The following is a 21,902-nucleotide window of genomic DNA, read 5'->3' as shown; positions in this document are numbered from 1 at the left end:
TTGTTGGGGTAGGATATGAGCAAATGTTCCAAATTTTTTCTTTCAGTATATTATAATAACTTTGGCAAAGTATTTATGAGTTATAATTGATAAATAGGTTGAAATGAAAGAAAACTACACTTGGAAAATATTTCAACTAGATGCAATAGGCAAATCTCTTAATCTACGCAATATGAACTGATTCTAAAATCTATACTAATAATATAAAGCTGAAGAGTTTGTTTGTTTGTTTGAACGCGCTAATCTGATTAACTACTGGTTCGAATTGAAAAGTTTTTATTGTGTTGAATAGTCCCTTTATTGAGAAAGGCTGTAGGCTACAATTTACATTGGTATTCTAATTGGACAAAAAAAGTAATTCAATGTTTAATGTGATTTTTAGCAGTTTTCAGAACTTTATACCCCACAGACCCCGAACCAATAGCGACAAAAAAATATTTTTTGCACTAAAGTGTAGGAAATTTATTTTTCATTATGATGAAAAAAAAATTGCAGATGAAGCGATTTTTGTATTTTTTATGAATGTTTGAAAAAAAAACCTTTATTTTGCATTTTTTCATGGGTTTAAATTTTTCTAAACTCATCCTGCAAACAGTATAAAGGCTTCTTCCGGTTTTTTTCGGGAAATAATGGAAAATTTTACTTTTTTATGAATAAAATTAGGGTTTCTTAATAGCTCGGTGTTTCTTGGAACATATAAAGGGTGAAGCATTAAGAAATATATGCTATCCACGCATCTGCTTGACATAAAGGTAAGATTAATTAGAAAAAAAAAAACTTTTTGTTTTATAACTGAGAGCTCACTGTCAAAAATGAAACTTTCAATTTCTGACGATTCTGCAATTCTCGAGCACTATTTCGTCATTTTTGACGATCCTTTCGTCACCAAATCACGTGATATTTGACGAAACCAGAAATCTCAAATTTTTGACGAAACTATTTCGTCCTAATTTCGTTACATTGCAGTGAATTCTGGGAGTTTTCGTTTCACTCTTGTACTTGCTCTTTAAGTTATCCAATTATCCTACGGCAATTATCTAAAAGATTCATCAAAAAGGTTAGTATTTATTGAAATTTGTATGTGTGATGTGTCTTCTTTTGTTTATTGTTACATTTTTGTTTATTGTTGTATTGAAAACACATTAAAATTGAAAACGAACTGTTCGATTTGGTTTTGAGATATGATATAGCTGAAAGAAGAGAAGGAAGTGAGCACACACACTGGGGATGAAGCTTAAGACATTGCTTTCCCTATATCAATTACAAATTATCATGTAATAGAATGAGTCATCAAGAGAAATCTTACCGTCTTAGGGATTCTTCTGCAGGATTCACACGCTGTCTCTTCCTTGGGCTTGCCATTATTTGTGACAGCTTGTTGACGTAACTGGAACAAAGCACATACATTGTTCTTTAGTTAAACAATATAATTTCAACACACTAATATTATATACTGACCCTATTGTCAAAAAATTAATCAAACTTAGTAGGAGCAAACCTAACCTAGTAGCGTCTAAATGCTGCAATTAGAACCTGTGTAGCATTCACAGAGCTTTCAGGTTAGGGTTGCTCCCAAGATATATAGAAGGAAAGGTACGTCAGAGACTCTAAACAAATGTGTATTTTCCATGTGGTAGAAGCTGTAATGAAAGCTGGCCCCCTTTCAACGGGCAACAGCTTATTCAATAGCATGATAATTTCTCTCTTGGGCATGAATTTTAAAGCTTTCTGAACAAGTAATGTAATTTTTGCGAAGGAAGAAGATGTTTATTGTCACTAGAAAGTTACACATCATATCGTCGCTTCAAAACAGCACTAAGACTTATAATTCCAGGAATAACACTAAGATATCCTACTGTTGCTCTGTGACGACTTTATGTTGGATTTCAGTTAAAATCTATATCATTAATTTATTCAAAAAAAGATACTTTTATCTTGATACACCCAAGATTGAAATGAATTTTCTTTTTTAAATCATGAACTGTTCATTTACTTAAGTACTTCATGAGAAGAAATTTTGCCCTTCGAAAAACCCTACAGACTTTTTTTCGTTTAATTTATTTCCCTAAATAAATGCATTGGGAGAGGGGGGAGGGGGTGATAAATTTTTGAACATATTAGAAAGTTAAATATAAAATGACTAGAATTTAAAAATAACAAGACTAGATTTGCATTTTTTTTTCATGAATGATGATAAATTTATAAACCATGATTATAAATTCCTTTTAAAACTGAATTGATGCTATTAGTCCAGTAATCTTGTCGCCTAAAAGGGGGGGGGGGAGGGTACCTTGCGTGAAACTAGTAGCTCTAAATTTTTGGTGTTTTCCCATTTGGTTCAAAAATTTCTCCACGGGGGGCTCCGCTCAACTGATCGGAAACACGATTGACCAATCGGGTGTCTTCCAACTCTACGTAGGGTTTGAAGGGAGGGGGCTTAGGTGCTCGGACATTCAAAGCTGTTTTCAAGAGTAAATTTCTAAGATTAAAAATCTGGCGCCTTAGCTTGGCGCAATTTTTAGCACCATTCGGGGTTCAGAGCGTGGGTTGCCATTGAAAAGTTCAAAGTGGTAGATAAGAGAGCAACTGGGCTAGCACCATTCGGGATTCGGGGGGGGGGGGGGGGGGGTCCTTTTGAAAAGTTCCACGTGGTGAAACTGGTTGCACGTGCCTATGCAAAATGGGAAAGTTCATTGAGAACAATCGTCAGAGTAGCAGACAGGAAATAACATTCGGCTCAGGCATCCACTTCCAGGGAAAACCGGCGAGTCCAATTAATTTAAAAAACAACCCAAGTAGTAAAATATTAATTAATTCTAAGGAAAATAATAAACATTTATAGTTTATTTTCAACTGAAAAATTAAGTATAATGACTATCAATTATTTGTTCAAACTAAAAAATCAAATGCTAATTTAAATAGTAATCTACTTTATTAAAACCGATTAATAATATTTTATTAAAAAAGAGCAAATAATCACTTTTTTAAAATAGCTAATTTTAGCGTTCATTGAATGAATGATCAGGAACTTGGAAGCTATTTTCTCTAAATGTTTCTGAATAACAGTTGTAATAATTGATAATTAGTGTAATAATTGATAATTAGCATTTTGCACATAATCAGTTGTGCGTTTAAGCAAAATTCAGATGAGAGGAGGGGGGGGAGTCGTATTTGTCGACTTTGCCAACTAACTTTAAAATATATTTTCATCTCGGAAACCGCGTTTCTCATCTCATATGCTTCAAAGTTCCAAATAAAATTCAGTATTATTAGCCGATCGGATCAAAATATTCACTTCTGAATGTAGTAGAGAATACTTGTGCGTTTAGAGATGGACACTACTGCAAAAGTCTCTCATTTGCGCTTGACATTTTTTTAAAATTCAGTAAAAAGAAAAAAATGATCTTAAAAAAAGTTGTATTGTACTTTTTGTAGAATGGGCAGACAGAAGTTTACAACTCGCATTAATTTATAAACACAAGCGTTTAGTAAGCCGCACTTACATTGTATGATTTATTTATTATATTTATATTTTAGCACAAGAAAAAAAATTGGTGGAGTGCATGGGTTCAAATGCCATTTTTTTTTCAAACATATACTAACTTTTTTCAAACAAAACACTCTCTTTCTCTCCCACACATCAAAGCAGCTTCAGCTTCCACTTTCGGAGAGGTCATTACTAGCATATAATAGACAAAATAAAAAGGAAAATATCAGGAGAATTGCGTTACATTAAATGCCTAACTATGGGCATGGTTTAGGGTTTTTTTTTTTTTAACTTAGATTGTTTTTGAACTGTGATGTTACAATTCTGTTTCTTGGTAAAAACTAATTCTCATGGTGTTAGAACTTTGCACTCTTATAGCTGTGAAATTTTCTTTAATTTTTCAACAACGATTCATACATTTTTCTGACATAAACTGAAATGCACTGGTTTGACCAGTTATGGTCACTCTAGCTTAGTAATGGTTGAGGCATACACAGAAATTTTTGGGTCCGTCGCACATGACTTTTACGGTCGCCCTTCCATATTGTTAACTCCTACGGTGCTAAATATATTTCAACCCCCCCCCCCTTTTAAAAATCTCGAGTTTAAAAATCACGCCCTGAGTTATGGGCCAGGGCCATACTAAAAACTAAAACTGGTCATGCTTGCTGAGTTCAATTATTTTCATGAAATACACAAAAAAAAATGTTAAAACTTATTTTTTTAGCAACATCATTAAATTTCAAGTAACCAATTCCAGCGTATTTAAATTGAAGATTGGATAAATAACCCCCATTTTTATTAAGTACTTTTATTACTTGGCCTGGTTGTCACGGAAAATTCTGAGGCCTGCTTTCGCTTATATCTCAGCATTTAAACCACTTACGGATTTCGGGATTTCTTTAAATGATTTGCTTAATTTAATGGTACAGCTAAACGCTGAAAAAATTAAAATTCTAAAATAAAATAATTTTTTCGGTTAGGATGGAAAACAGCAAACTTCATGCAATTTCCCCATTAAATGTTTGAATATAAAACCCATTCTTACAAATTTTGCTGCCTTGCAACAGTATTGTTAATCACAATCATAATGACCATTTTGAATCAAGGCTTCAACGGAGCAAGAATGAAATTTATTCACTGTCGTTGCTTTTTTAGGGTTTTTATCCTCATCCATGCCAATAATCGATAACAGGGCTAAGTAAAGTGACGTATTAGATTCTTTATCACAAAACGTATGTTGTGAACCATTCTTTTGCTTATATCTCAGCTAACTTCGAGGCTTCGGAATTTTACTAAATGATTTGTTTAATCTTAAGGTACAACTTAACGCTAAATACAAATTTTGTTTAAAAACGGAAATCTTCAAAATAAGGGATTTTTTTTAAAAAAATACTAAGCACTTCACATGATGCACTCAAAAGGACAAAAAAAACTCTTTTGGTTCAGAAAAACAATTACATAATAAAGGACAAAGTATTCCTGCAGTTTTCAATTATTTCAAGAAAAAGACTTCACTAACGAAGAAAAGTGCGCTCAAGTCATTTCAAATCAAACATTCCCATTAAGAAAAATATGCATGTTTCAACCCTCAAATTTATGATTGAAAGCTAGAAAATGATAAAACATTCCCTACATGACTTGAGCCGTACTTTTCTTCATTTGTGAAGCCTTTTTCTTGGAATAATTGAAAACTACACGGATACTTAAATTGTCTTTTCTGACCCGGAAAAGTTATTTTGTCCTTTTGAGTGCATTATGAAAAGTGCTTAGTATTTTTAAAAAAATCTGTTATTAATCGCATTTTTCAAAAGCGATTTTTGACAAATCGCTTTCAAAAGGTTCGTTTGAACCAGGGCTGCGGAGTCGGAGGGAAAATGGCCGACTCTGACTCCTAGATTTTTTTTAAATCTATTTATTTATTTTTTTTTTTCAATCCACTCCAACTAATGGAAAGGTTGAAAACCTCAAAACATAGATTGAAATACTAATTCCTTTTTATGAAAATTTAGCGTTGTATTTCATTGCTAACCTAAGATGCATACAACGTTAGAAACTAAACTTGAATATCAAGTTTTCCAATAGTTTGGATTTTATAAGTAAGAATACTTTAAAATCCCATGCTTTAAAATAATTGAAAAGAATTAATTTGCTCTCCTTTAATGTATAACATATAGATGTTGATCAAATCGTTTGCTTTCAATTTTTAAAACTGTACTTGAGAGAAAAAAAAAACTTTTTTTTAAGTCAAAAAACCTTTCTTGAGAAGGGGCGGTCAGCCCCGGGTGACATCCATCTGGTGGGTGACTCCCTAAGTTAATTTCAGAGTTTATAAAAACAATAAATACTTTTTTCCTGGAAAATTTCCCCCATAAATCTTAAATTATACTTCATCTATAAAATTTTAACGAAAATAGAGCACTATATTGTGGGGAGAGGCAGGGTACATGTACGTCTGGAGAAAGCCGTACACAAAATGTGAAGGAAACATATTGTGTCATAAATAATTCTGCATGTATCTTACTCACAAATACAAACCCCAGTTGCTGAAAATATCATTACAAATTAGAATTTATTGAGGTGATTTGCTGCTACTCATCGATAACTTATAAACAATTCCATTGATAAAATTGCGAAATGAAGTTTGAAACATTGTCACATTTTTGTTATTAAGTTCAAATTAAACTTTGATTACAAAGACTAATTCTTAATAGGTTGTGTTTTTAATCAATATTTAATATTTCATAAGGTGCAAAAATTAGAAATTAAAATGCTACAAAATTTAAAATGCAAATGCTTAAAAAAAAATAGCCGGACATTTACCGGACATTTTCCAAGATTTTAAGTAAAAAAAGTAGCAGTTAATGTAAACTAGCAATAAATTAATATTTTTTTACATTTATTACTAATTAACATTATGGATTTTTTTTTCTATTTACAGTGTCATATTTGTTTAGAATAGTAAAACTAATGTAATGTGTCAGAAGATTTAATAAACATTGAAAAGCAACAAGATTTAAATTTAAGGTCTAAGTATTTTTTTAAACATTTAATAATTTAAATGAGAAAAAAATAATAAGTAAGAATTTTAATTAATATTGTGACATGGTATTATACTGATACTTTCATTCATTCATTGCATAAAAAATGTTTCTTTGGGAGTTTTCGAAGTTTTAAATTTGTTCACTATTTGGTTGTCGAATGTTGAAGTAGGGGAATAAGTGACAAAGTGAATAAGCGGGCCAAAGTGAAATGGTGAAATATTTACTCTGCTGTTAGCGCTACCTATCTAGTAATATTTTAACTATGTAGTAAAAAATGTAGCCTATTCTAGCTAAGAAAAAAATAACTCCGACAATCATAGAATGTGATAACACAAGCAATTTTCGAAAAATGATTCTCATATTGTAATATTTTATTGAAAGTCGAAAATTATTCTAGGTATTATTAAATGAAATTTCTTGTAATTAACATTTGAAATATTAATTGAACCTAATATTCGATGCAACATTTATTTAGTTAATATGAGGCCTATTAATATTTTAATTATTTTGCACAGTCAGACGAGTACATGCGGGAAAAGTGAAAAATTAATTTTGTTTAATTATTCAATCATTTATTAAATCTTTTACGCATTTTATTAATTACTTTATTAGCATACTTTAATTTATTAATTCAATTATTTATTCATTCATACATTTATTTTCTTATTCATTCACTGTTTCACTCACTCGTTTATTTGTCCCCATCAGTGGCGTAGCTAAGGGGGGGGGGGCGGAGGGGGCGGTCCGCCCCGGGCGGCACTTTTCTAGGGGCGGCAAATTGGCCCTTTTGATGTGGAAAAATTAAATGTATTTTCCAAATAAGGGAATTATGGTTTTAATCTATTACTGCAGACAAGAAAATATCTTCTTAAAGCACTCAAAACGGCAAAATAACTTTTCTGGCGCATAATGGACAGTTTAAGTATTCCTGTAGTTTTCAATTATTCCAAGAAAGTGACACCACAAACGAAGAAAAGAGCGGCTCAAGTCATTTCAAACCAAACTTTCCCAGAAAATTATGCGTGTTTCAACACTCAAATTTTTAATTGAAATCTCGATAATAATAAAAAATTCTATACCTAACTTGAGCCGTTTTTTTCTTCGTTTGTGGTGTCATTTTATAGGAATAATTGAAAACTAAAGTAGTACTTAAATATTCCATTCTGACCCAGAAAAGTTATTTTCTCTTTTTCAGTGCATTATGAAAAGTGCATAGTATTTTTTTCAAAATCTGTTATTTAGACTGTAGAGGTTAACTTCCGGAAGACGAAAACAATGAACTTTTCCATTTTTTGTGTTAAGAAAAAGCTAATACAGGATTTGAAGGTTAGAGTTTCTTGAAAGCCTACTCGTGAAACAAAAATTTCCTTTTTATTACTTTAGGAAAATAGTGACAAGAGTAAGAAAAAGAGGGGGAGGTGTAAAATGTTACACGAAACAATTTATTGCTCATCACACTTTATATGTTTCAGATTTTGCTTTGATTTCCCACTCTTTACAAGAGTTCTCTTCTTCAAATGAGGGGGATTTCCGTTTCCTTGCTTTTGAGAGTAGATAATCTATCCGACAATTTTAGATCACATGTTAATCTGTTCCTTATGGAAGGTCAGCGAATTTCATTTTTCAACATTTGAGTTGGACCCTCAACTTATCCAAACATAGTCTAAAATGCGCGTTTTAAAGTATTCAGTTTCAAATAATTCCGTTTGTAAACATCTCCAACCCCCAATCTGTAGTCGAGCAGTGTGAAAATGTTTTTAGGCAGAGGAGCGCTTTAATATCTTATCCCTTTTCTTGATGTCACCAAAGGTTAGTTTAGAAATACGTTTTTAAACCTCAATAGTGAAAATTTTTTTGACAGAGCGCCTATCCCTACCGTTTCCTCTAACGTAGCAAACACAGCCAAAAAGGATATATTTAGGCATTTAATTCTGAAAACTTTCCACGAGAAAACTCTTACCCTCTCTTCTAAAGTCTCAACATCTAGCTTAAAGCTTCGATACTTCAATATCAATTTGTGAAAACAGCATTTGAACCTTGACTGTTATTGATCTCCTAAAGCGATCAAATATAGCCTATACGTTTTTAGGACTTCAATTTTGAAATTTTCCCAACACATATCTTAGTCGCGCTCCCCCTCTCACTTAACGTCTCCAAAGATTAAAACTGCGTTTTTAAAACTTCAATTTTGAAAAATTTCCGAGGGAAGAACACTTTACCCCTTTTCCTTACGTCCCAAAGACAGCCCCAAAATTTTTTTCTTAGAAATTTGTGTGAGTAGGAGAGCTTGCTAACCCTTCTTTCTGACAGATAGTCTAAAATAATATTCAGCTTTAAGAATGATTTTTAGAGGGAAACCTCTCTCTGTCCCCTCCTTCCTCCTAACATAATAAAACAAAGCCGAAAGTCGGACGTTAATTACGGACATTTCTCAGGAGAGAACTGCTTGGCTTCGCAGCACTTTTTAAGCCATTAGGGAACTTCTCAACGTCACCAAAGACAGCTTAGAATTGTTTTTGAGACTTCGGTGCCGAAAAATTTCCAAAGAAAGAACCTGAACCTTCCCCTTTCAACCAAACCACCAAGATACCCTTAAAATTGATTTCAATTTAAAAAACATTTCAGTAAGAAACCTCAGCGCTTATCTCTCCCCTAACACCTACAACTGCGTAATAAGAGTACACATGCAATTGCGTTGCCGAAGATAACCTAAAAATTGCATATTTCAGAGCTTAAAATTTTCGCATTGAGAATCCGACCATTCCCGATTTCCTTGACTTCTTCTACGTAGCCTAAGCTGCATTTTAAACTGTCGTAAAATTTCCTTTCGTTGCCCACCGATCCCCTAGCGTCAACAAAGAAACACTAAAAGAGACTAATTTTGAAAAAAATCGGGAGTAAACCAAACGCGCTCTTTCTAATAACTTTACTAAAATTTCGGTTTTTGACTTAAATCTAGCAATTTTCTCCAAGTGTGGGCCCTAATCCTCCTCCCCCCCTCTTTTTTCTTTTGAAAGTATTTAGAGAATAACGAAGGTCTTATTTTTTCTTCAGTTAAATTTCTAGTTTTAATTTAAACACGTTTGACAGTTTTGTGTATTAGCTATTTCACAACGAAAGGGCGGCAATTTGAGGAACCGCCCCGGGCGGCAAACACTGTAGCTACGCCACTGGTCCCCATACATTAATTAATTAATTTAATTAATTATTCGTTTATTTCTTTCAGCATCTTTTCATTTATTCATTCAACCTTTTATTTACTGATTCCTTTGATCAAAAATAGTTTTTTATAATTAAATAGAAAATATTTTATTTCAAACTTATTTCATTTTTCACTTTGCCCCATGAAGAAATAAAGCGAAATTTTTCCACTTTTTTTTTTTTTTTTGAAAGCGAAAATTCACCGCCGAAAATGAAAAATACTATTTCAATGCACATTTTATTATAAAATACAATGTTCTTTCATGTACTGTAATTTTCAAAACAAATTTCCAATTTGTTCATTTTGAAAAGCTCAGTCAGCTTAACCATTTCACTTTGCCCCACATTCCCCTACTCTGCCAAACAAATAATCGGTTTGTCCGCCGATATACAGTATACCGAATACCAAGTATTCCGTGTATCTCTAAAATAATAATAATAATAAAGAAAGAAAGAATGAATCATCAAAATTCAAAGAAACTGGGTGGATAGGTTTTCATAAGTTGTTTAGAATTTTATGCTATTTAACATTTATTTACACGGGATTGCTTTTTTAAAGACTAATCTAAAGTTTGTTAGTTTTATTTTATTTTTATCCTCATTCGGGTACTTCATCAAAATAAGTTTTTCATTTATGTTTTTCCTTTATTTATCCTTTTTGATTTCTAGCTGCTTTTTTTCATTGTGCTGTAATCTAATTTTATAATCTGGACATAGACTGCAAAGTTTTGGTAATTTCGATAATTTTGTAAACTTCTCTATGGGAAAATCATTGTGTTATATTGAAAAAAAAAAAAAAAATAGCATTTATAATCAGTTGATCATTTATTTGTCACTAAAATAATTTTAATTCACTTAAGATATTAATTATGTAATTAGTTTATAGTTTGGAAATTTTAAGCTTAAAATATAATTGTGTTGTGCATTATTTTTTTTTTTGTTTCCTATGTAGGCAATAAATACTTTCATTATCAATTTGAGCGAGAAAAGTAAAACACGGGAAATTTTCGCCATAGTAATACGAGTCTTTTCCCCCTTTTCTCACCACCCCTCGACAGTAGGAGTAGATAACACAGGGTGTTCCCTCTTGTATTCCTACCTCCACGGCAAGCAATCCTTCCACCATGTATTGGCATTTATCGATATTTAGGGATCGCCAAAACAGTTTATTTTAGACAGTGGGCAAAGATGGCGATGGAGTGGCTCAGACTTTCAGATCTCTTTATTAGGAGGGAGGAGTTCGCCACGTGACAAGCTTATCTTGATGTGTTTGACAGTTTGGGCCAGTTGGAACCTCACCGAATTTTTGCTGGGTTGTTTATGATATTGGTCTATTAAATAATCCAAGTTTGTGACCTTGAGCGCCGAACGCAACCTAGTTAAAAACCAAAAAAAACTGTGACACTTCGTCCTTTTCTGTAGTTTTTGGCGATTTTAACGACTAGTTTTTCAATAATACCTTCAATTAATATTTTTAAAGTAGACTAAATTTGCTACAATATGAATCCAGAGCCATTTCCTTAGACCCAATAGTTTTCGAAATATAGGGTCTGGTGGGGTAAAGTGGTCATAAAATCGTAGGTTTTCAACTTAGGTGGATAATAAAAACAATAAAGTCTTTAAACACTTCAACTTTTTTTGTTGTTATTTTACATTGCATTATTAAAGAACATGGTACATTGCATTTCAGGAAAAAAGTATTAAATTTAAGTAGTTTTATAACACTTTCATTTCCCTTTGTATTTATGACCACTTTACCCCATGGGATGGGGGAAAGTGGTCATAGCATGGGGTAAAGTGGTCATAGTTTAAAAAAACTGCAAAACCGTTACAAATAACCATAATTTTTGTATATTTCGATTATTTTTATAGTTACAAGTATATGTACGAATATATACGGGTATACACTAGTCTACTATACGTGTCGTGTAGACATGAGTAAACATGTTCATATATGAATAGATACATGTATACATCAGATGCATGCACATGCCTACTCAAGTATATACGTGTACACGTATATACTCACGCATGTATACGTGATTACCTATAGGAGTGTATACGTGTCTACACGAGTATATACGTATCACGTGTATATGCGAGTAAAGCATAGAAAAGAACATCATATGTGTGTTTTGCGCTTGTATCTCGAGTATATGCTTGCATACCTAAGTATATACGTGTACAGTCGACGTATATACGCATATAATAAGTGTACATACATACTTATACGAGTATACAAGAGTTAATTCGTGGATATATCCAGTGCGTGTTTGTACGTGTCTACTCATGTAAATATATATGAAAGCACGAGTATATTCGTATGTTTACGTGGAAACACGATTATATACCTGTTAGACGTATATATGTGCATTTACGTGCACCAGTACATGTATCAACGTATATCCACGAGTATATCCGCTAATATACATGTATGCTTACAGAATGAATCCAAGATTTTTTGCAAAATCTAAGTGGTGTGAAAGGGGAGGATAAGAAGCAAAGAAGCATAAGGAACTTATGGTCGCTGACGCGCTACATGCACAAAAGGTCAGAAACTGACGTTAGCAAAACAGGTCACAAATTTGTTACACAAAGATGATTTTACTCAACATTTTAGTTTTTAAGACATATTTAGAGTAGTTGTTAAAAGTTACGGCCTGTAGTAGTTCTAATACACGCATCGTAATGCAGGTGCAGCGACTGATGAAAGTTTTTCAAAAGTCTCGTAATTGCAACAGAGTGATTGCAATGCATATATTACAGCTGCCGGCCGCAAGTTTCATCAATAACTTTAAAGTTTTCTTGAAATCTAAAATGTTGTGTAAAATTGTCTTTGTGTAATAAATTTGTGACATGTTTTGCATCCATCAGTTTCTCGCTTTGCGTGCATGTAGCGCGTCAGCCTTGAGTTTGATTCTGGATGTTTCTTACGATTCTTGCTTCTTATCCTCCCGTCTAACACCTTTTAATAATTTGACCAAGAGTTTAGACTCACCCTGTATACATGTATATCATATGCTTGTATGCAAGTGTCTACTCGAGTACGTACGCGTATATACATGTCTCCCTGAGTATATAATTGTTCGTATATATACGAGTATATAAACGGGAATATACGTGTATAGTCGAATGTATATCTGTATAGATAACAAATACTTGCAGGTACCCAAATACGTGTTTATTGGTGTATTTATGTGAATACGTATATATACGTGCCTGCACGTGTATATGCATATACATACGCATATACTCGTATATTTAACCCTGTTTATTATAAAAACAATACATATTAAGGGAAATTAATATTTAATTTATATCTGCCTTATACTTAAAGATTTAGTGACTTTAGAAGAACAATATTCGTTAAGCCTAATATTATGACCACTTTACCCCATCTTGCTTAAATTGCTCTAACAAATTATTCAAAATAGATTCAGCTAACTGCTAATGAGTAAGAGTTCTTGAGACATGTAGGAAGCTTCCTGTGCAGTCAAGCTGTTCATAATTCTAACAAACAAAATTTCCCAAGGAAGTTAAAAAAGGTGTTTAGATTTTAAGAATTTTCATATTTACACAAAATATTTTTTTTTACCAAATTAAATTTTGCTAGTTGTAAAATTTTGTATTCAAAATATAGTTTATAAATGCACTACTCTAAAATAAAATTTTCACATTTATTCGAACATTAATTTCCAAGCTATAGCCATTTATTTGAATTATGACCACTTTACCCCATTGACCACTTTCCCCCACCAGACCCTAGTCTCTAAAAATTTTATGATTTTTTTTAATCACAATTTTTTACAATATTTTGTGTTTCTAAATCAATTTCAACCCTCTTTCTTTAGAACCTCTCCCATTTTTGACCCCTCATCACGTTCTAGCGAATTCTGAAGAGATTTGAGGGCCCCTAAGCAGGTTCTCTCCTCCTCTCATCTTTCATACATTCATTTCTACATCTGCTGTATTCTAAGCCTTATATGGTACTGATTAGTTAAGAGAAGTTCTTGTCAAATATGAAAAACAAATTTGTTTCATCAACTTAATGAAAACTAAAGGCTTATATGCTATATTGGAAGCCTTTTATGCTTTATTATGTAATGTTAAAATAAGAAACGAAAAGGTTCGAAATGAGATTAATGTTAAGCTCTAATATGAATAGTCAAATAAAATGCACAACAAAATCTAATAGATGCATCCATTAAGTTAATTTTTTAAACAGCTATTCAGTAAATTAGTTGAGTTATTCAATGTAATCATTAAGTTAATCTATCCTTCTTGGACAGGGCTGCAAAAAAACGGCTTTTTTTTTTTTTTTTTTTTAAAGGCCAGGCCAGCCGGCTTTTTTTTTTTTTTTTAAAGCCGGTCTTTTTTAGTCTTTTTTGAAAAAAAAAAGCCGATCTTTTTTCGCTTTTATAAATCATGTGCTATATTCTTCATAATAATGATCTCTATACATTTTAACAAGCTAACAAATGTCAATTTAAGTAATAAAACAATAAGTTTGCTGAAAGTAAAATTATAAAAGGAATTGTTAAAAAATCAGACTTTAACATTTTTGTTTTTGGAATTTTACAATATTATTGTTGTGTACAGACAGAGGGCAGCACCAACACGAGCCACAATTGCTCACCTAAATTTGAAAAAAATAAATTTGGAGTCATATGCTCACTTTTGAAACGCAACGATGTGATTGGATATTGAGATGGTAGCGTCGGTGTGCCATTTTCGTTTTTGTGATTTATCTGGAAAAAGTTCAGTGCACTCCTCGTATAGAACAAGCATGATGTGGGTGCGTGTGCGTTATGTGCTTTTCCAGCCTCGTGGGAAAAAACGGCATAAGTTTCTTCAAAATCTTTAATCATCCTGATTATATGAACTATTTCTTTTTTAAATGGAAAACTACTTATATTAATCAAGAGCATTTTATCAAGATGTGAATTTTTACTTATCGTCGCAAATTCATCAAGTTTTAATACCCGTTCGAAGTTGCTCCAGAAGCCATGGAACCTGCAGATTCATCAACATTCCAAGAATTTTATTGACCGCAAAAATCTCCATAGCCAGTGAACTGTATATTTTTAATCCTGTCGTGAACACCGATGGACTAAAAGAATTTACTGCAATCCAGTGATCTTTAACAATGCCTCAATAGTGTGAGCAGTTTCAATAACCGTTTCCGTCGATAGAAAAAAATAGCCGTTCCCACATATCTGATCCAAATTGAATGCATAGGAATCGTCGTATTCCGATGCTAACCGACAGATACAGTAATACATAAATAAAAATATCCAAAATCAAATCTGAATGCATTAACCCAATTACGAATATATACATACATATATATATATATATATATATATATATATATATATATATAATATTGGTTCTTATGTTTTTTTGTTATTGATGGTTTAGTTTAGTATTTTATAACAATGTGATATCAAAGTAAAATAAAAAAAGATGGTTAGTTTTCACAGAATTGAATTGTTTTTTTATGAATTTATTGATAATTGAATTTTTAATTGGGAATAAGAATTCCAACTAATTGAAGTACACATTTGATTGATAATTTTCCACTATACGTTAATATGGTTTTCTTGCATTTTTCTTTACAAAACGCTTTAAAATATTTAATTCATCATTAATATCAAAAAATGATCTTTTATATCCAATCTATCATTTAGTAAAAATGATCATTTTATAACCACTTTATCAGGAATATATACTAGTGATGTTCCGGATATCCGTATCCGTAGATATCCGAGGGAAAATAAAGATCTGTATCCGTATCCGTTATCCGCTACTTTTTTGACGGATCTTTTCTATTCGAAAAATTCTTAAATATTTGAATAAAAGACTCTTAAATCCCGTTTAAATTAGGTTTTATTCCCTATTTAAATTATTAGGTATCATTTCAGAAACCAATTTGTACCCCCTGTTCCAAAAAGAAATGGGTAATAAGTTTTAAAAGTGTATCAATGTGTCTATTTGTGGCATCGCAGCTCCTAAACAGATGAACCGATTTTGATAGTTCTTTTTTCGTTCAAAAGGTGACTTGATCGAAAGTGTTCTTAGTTTGGTCTCGTTTTTGCAGAACTTGAATTACCGGAAATATTAATAAAAACCGACTTAACGTATTTCAGAATTATGGTAATAAAAACTTACCTGAATGTTAAAAATATTGGCCCCAAATTCAAAGAACTAAGTTTTCTGCGTTTGATATTTGTTTGGAACTTCCAAGTTATATACAGTAAAAGCTATATCGTATTAAGGAAATTTTAAATGCAATCCAAAGCCTTTATACTCGTAATCAGTAGCTATTTCAAAGTCGGATAAGGAGAAAAGCTCAATGATTTAAAATTTCTATCCGCTGTCAGTTCATATTTGTTAACAATGTGTGTTCTAACCCGCAAAATCCATCTCAATATCAGGTCGACATGTTTTTTTTTTTTTTTAATTTTTAGTTTAATATTAGTTTCTGTTATTGATTTGGGGTTTCTGTTATTCCTCATTTTGGTTTTTCTCGCCATTCTTCAAAAAAAGTGAGACTAAATTCTCTATTTACTGTTTTAAAGGTGTTCCCGGCTCTGTTATTCTGTCGGTCGGAGTAAGTTGGGTGGAATGGGTCAGCGCTACATTTATGTTGAAATTAAATGCGAAAAATATTTCAAACCTGTCCAGTAGCAGCTTTGCGCTCTTGCTCCAGTATCCTACATCAACTGAGCAAGCTAGAAATAATTTATCACATTCTATTTAAGCATTAATGCAGCGTTGACCCATTCCTTCCAACTCCCCCTCAATTTTAACAAAGATTTCTTTACAGAATAAATCATAATCTTGATCATATTTTCGCCACAGATGACATTTTTTGAAGAAGCAAAAACACCTTCCGTAACAAATTAAACACTTGAATAGTTGAATTGGGTAAAAAAAATAATAATTGAGATCCGTATCCGCGGATCTTGACACTAATGATCGGGATCCGTAACCGCGGATCTACTTTTTTGACGATCCGCCACATCACTAATATATACACAAAACCTGCAAATCATTTCTACCAAAACCCTCACGTTTTTGTTGGATGACCCTTCACCTAAGCTGATGTCTTTAACACTGAAAATAGCTTCCTTGTAAAAAACATTTGGGTGCAATAATTTGCCACTTTTCATGCCTTATTAATGTTTTTTTTCTATCAATCTTGATGTGTATTTGTAAAACAGAACTAAATTCTGCATTCATTAAACATCATATTTTAGATTTCTGCTGCTATAGATTAGCACCTTAATATATGTGAAAACAAAAACCAAATGACATAATAAGTGGTTTAAACAAAAAAAAAAAAAGTTTTTTTCCCCTCCAGGTCAAAATCAGGAAAACCTGTTTAATGCACAACCCAAAAAATATTAAAGTACCAGTTCCTGCCACCAGCGGCGGCATTTCAGCATTTCGTTTGGGGGGTCGAGTTCCTTGAACATGAATTTCCTCAGTACGGTAGAAATACATATAGGTTAGCAAGAAGTGATAATAAAACTGTTTAATGTCAAAAATAATTAGGTTCGTTAAGAACCCCCCCAATTAAAATTTTTATGACCAAAGCTTTAGATTTATTTTGCAATAAGTTATCTCAGAAAATATCTCGGTACTAGCTTTTATTTTTAGTAAAGTTTTAATCTGCTATTTTTGGAATCAGGAGAACAGAAAATTTTGTAACTATATATTTAATATACAGGGTGTCCCAAAAGGTCGTTTACAAACTTAACATGCTGGTCTGCCATATCATGATGAACAAGATTTACATAGTAACATACGTTCGCAAGCCCAATGCTGGCGCACTACGCACACCAAGTCAGGCACTAACGGATGCAGAACATGTCGCATATTTATTACACAAAGACGATTTTACACAACATTTTAGTTTTCAAGGAAGGCTTATAGCTGTTGTTGAAATTTGCTGCCTTTAACTGTCAGACACCGTCGCAACGAACGAAATACCGACCGTCGTAATAACGATCCATTCTGACAAGATTTCTCTGATCGCTGCGTTGTCGTTGCAACGTGATTATGAGAGCTGGCAGGACTCAAATTTTAGCAACTGCTTTAAGCTTTCCTAAAAGACTAAAATGTTGTATAAAACCGTCTTTGTATAATATAATAGATATGTGACATGTTGTGCATCCGTTAGTGTCTGACTTTGTGTGCATGGAGTGCGCCAGCATTGCGTTTGCGAACACATGTTCCTATGTAAATCTTGTTCATCATGATATGACAGACCAGCATGTTAAGTTTGTAAACGACCTTTTGAGACACCCTGTATATCCAGTGATTTGCTTTATTGCCAGTACAGCTGATGATGAAGGTCTTGCTTGCTTCATTGCTCTCTAGCCTCCCGAAACACAAAAGTCAAAAGTGGTTGACGTTCAGTTCTCCCACTCAGGCACGTAGCTAGAACTTTGTTAAGGGGGGGGGTCCAAAGTTGCACGAACTTCAAAAGAGGAGGCAAACTACAGCAGAATTAGTAGCTGATAATTACACAAGACTAAGATAAATCCAATAAAAACTGATCATTAAAATATGATAATTAACTAAAATTAATTAAATAATTCAAATTAATAGAGTCATTAGTTAAAATTAGTTAACAAAAGGTTTATGTTAAGTGGTAAATTAATTATTGTCAGTTTGTAAATTAACATTAAACTGAAAGTTATCACATACAAAGAAACCAAATATGGGTGAACCTCTATCCTCCTGAAAATAAGTGATATATTTTCTATTAATAAAAAGGGCACAATAAAAGAAAAACGGAAAGCGAAAACTGTTCTAGAAATTACTTGGAAAATGCATGCGATAATTTAATAAAATATTAAAGCTTTGTAATATATTTCAACAAAATATGTACATTTGTACTTATGCTATTTTATTTGAAAACTAGAAAGTCACCCGTCAAGGCATGATGTGTGAAAATTGCATCAACTCTTCTTCATTTGAACGAAGCAATTGCCAATTTGGTGATATTTTGATAGTTGAAATTTTAACTCTAACACCAGTGGATTAACCCTAAACTCCAGTAGATAGCGTTCATTGTTTTCGTTTCTTCATTCCTCTGATATGACTCAGTCTTACCAGTAAAACTGTTCAAGTTACCGGATCGAGTTCAGCCTTGTCACAATAAAGCCTTTCCTTGCATGTTAAACATTACCAAAACATATTATCGAATTACATATCATGCCGTGGTGCGAATTCATTGTTGAAACAAGCGGGTTACTCGATCATCGGCATTATTTATATGAGGATAAATAAATCTATATCTATAGAGTCGAATGTATAACTATGCGAATGTTACATAACGTAACTCTGTCCAATTTGAACAACATTTCAGGCAAAATCCCACAACTCTCTCAACGAAAATATTAACAAGGTTTCATTTAAAAAGCTTGAATTAGTTTTTATTTATTTACATTTATAATATTCTTTTGATAACACGAAGTTGAATGATATTTCCAATCTTATCCGTTTTCTAATTATCATTCCTAATCATCAATTAAAAGCATGAACAAACTATTAACTCTTTGAGGGACGGAGGCTTCCTTTGTTGCAACCATTTTTTATATATATATATTTTTTTTCTTTCTTCAGCCAACTGACACAGTGATTTCAGTTAGGTGAAAAAAAAGAGGAGCAAGAAATAAATGGTGTTCTCAAGTGAAGTCGCTATTCCTCAAATGGTGAAAGCTGTTCGAAAAAATTTTAAATATCGGAAAAGGCGTATTTTATCATTATTTTTTTCTTTCTAACGGGGCTGTGTTAGAGGCTTTAGCCTTTTGCGGAACAAGTGCGAACCAACGATATGCCACCATTAAGGCGCGGATGTAAATGTCACAGGAAAATTTGATGCCCAGTTTCCACCAGATGGAGACACCTGAGCTCTCTTCGATGCGAAACTGCAAAAGGAATTTAATTTTGTCAAGAGTATTCACAGTCAAACGACCTAAGGGATCTTTTACATGACGATTAATGGAATGTATACCTAATGAATTAAATTAAGCATCTGTGTAATTTTATTTTAACAACATGTTGTTAATTTTAACAACAATACATATCATATTTTACGACGCAGGTAATGATTTTTTTTCTTCAATACGATGTTAGCAAAACACTCTATTGCAAGAAATAGTAAATATCTTTAGCTTGAAGAAAATAAGTGTTTAAAAAAAAGGCAATATATAAAAGAAAAGCTCAAAAACATTTACCTCGTATTCACCTTTTTTGTTTCTTTGCTTGTAACGCAGTAAATAGCGGTAATTTTCACCTAGTAATTTATAGTTAAATGCACATGCCTGTTTTTTGTTACGTTTAATGCCACCTTCACAATTTACTAAAGATGGATGCATAGATGCTAATTAAATAACTCCTTAGTACAAAGCCAGTGAATAACAATCAGAAAATGTGTTCCAATGATGCAAATACAAATATGTTTTATGGAACAACATCGAATAAGATTTTTTTTTCGCCAATTAAAAACTGTTTTTCTTTTGGGATCATAGAATCACTATTCAGTAAGATTTAAAAGTAATAATTTCTAATAAATTACTTATTACATGCGTTAATATGGCCGAACTTGTAATTTCATAAACTGATCACAGTAAAATATTCAAGTAATTTTCAATTTAATTTTTCTATAAAATTTTTATACCGTAAAAAGTTTGTTACATCAAGTTTTATTTATTCATTTATTTTATTTATTTTACCTTCAAACACGATTTTTTTTTGGCATTTAATATGTTCCATGATCATGCTTAAATATTGCGGGGGGGGGGGGGACATCAGTAAAAAATCTACGTAATTTGTTACTCAGAAAAGAGAGAGATGTTAAAAGTAATCTAAAAGTTCAAATAAAATTTTTATCAAAATATAAAATGAATCTGAAATGAACCATGCCAAAAATATAGAGTTAAAATGAAAAAAAAAAAAAAAATAATAATTATTTTTCTCATCCTCAAACACACGAAATGTGTAGAATTTGTTTTTTCGCTGCTGGCTTAGAATCTAAAATTAGTTTTTGAATGGAAAAAACACATTAACACGTAAAATTGCTCGTATTATCAAGAAAACTTTATAAGGGAGCACTACGACTTACCTAGTTTGGGTAAACTTAATTTTCTTTTGCATACAATTTTTTTGTTCAAGATATGTTTCCTATAAGTATGACGTAGATAAAAACTGCGTGTTAAAACAGAAAAGAATCGGAATTCAATTACTGATTCACCAGGAACGCACCTCACTTTGGCTGTCTTTCGTACAACATGCGTCTACGAAATCTACGAAAATCCAAAAAGAAAAGAGCAAGAAATAAAGAAAACCACGCCAATGAGACTGTGGGATACGGCGGAAGTGGCAATAAATGCTTGTTTTTACTTTGCCAATGGCAATTTGATGGACCAAGGAGAGGGGCTGAATTTCAAGGTCACAGGACCCAGCTGGTTTGAAAGTCGAAAGGGACATTTCCCCGTTTCGGACGGAGTAGGTGACACAGCAAAAAGCAGACGAAAATTGGGAACCTGCAGTTGTTGCACGAGGTTCTCGTGTTCTGAATTGACTCAAGCGCTGAGAAAATTGCCGATTACTGGGAATATTTAAGGGGAGAGAATGCTGCGTTTTATAAAATCATTATCTTTCAGAAAAATTTTGTTGATGCGAGATGCAACAACTGAGAAAAAAGGAGAGGGGTCTTTCGGGAAGGGGGGGGGGGGTCCGGACCACATGGAACCACCCCTTGGCTACGTCCTTGTCCCACTGCTTGTGTGCTGAGTCTTTTGCACTGATGAAGAGGCTCCATTGTAGCATTGAAATAGCTATAATTCATACCTGCCAACCTCCGAGAAAAAAATCCGGAAGATTTTTTTATTTTTATCCACAAGATTTTAACGCAAAATAAAATCAAACAGGACCCCTATCCTCTTTACATTTAACAATATATTAGTTATGAATTTCATATCAATTGAACTTACTTTCGTTTAGTAAATATTACTTTTATTGCTCTCTTTAAAAGTTTGGAAATAACATTTGGTACTCATTTTAAAAACAGATCAAAACACAAACAGCTCGAACTGAGAGAACGAGAAGATAACCGGCGCCGAAATTGTGCCCCCAGTTGCCAGGCGCGACGC

The 21,902-nt window shown here is 32.6% G+C and overlaps 1 protein-coding gene across 1 annotated transcript in view; it reads right to left on the bottom strand.

The window, feature by feature from the left end:
• The window catches only part of LOC129231516 (uncharacterized), a 75,719-nt gene that overhangs the window by 8,745 nt on the left and 45,072 nt on the right, over positions 1–21,902 (bottom strand). The window contains exon 2 of the mRNA XM_054865853.1: positions 1,307–1,387. Within this exon, the coding sequence (XP_054721828.1) occupies positions 1,307–1,362 (56 nt within the window). The 5' untranslated portion in view covers positions 1,363–1,387. The remainder of the gene's footprint in view (positions 1–1,306; positions 1,388–21,902) is intronic.

Source organism: Uloborus diversus, chromosome 10 (assembly GCF_026930045.1).
Source record: "Uloborus diversus isolate 005 chromosome 10, Udiv.v.3.1, whole genome shotgun sequence".
NCBI classification, from domain to species: Eukaryota; Metazoa; Arthropoda; class Arachnida; order Araneae; family Uloboridae; genus Uloborus; species Uloborus diversus.
Note: the sequence above shows the minus strand (reverse complement) of the source record. Positions and strands in the feature narration are given on the sequence as shown.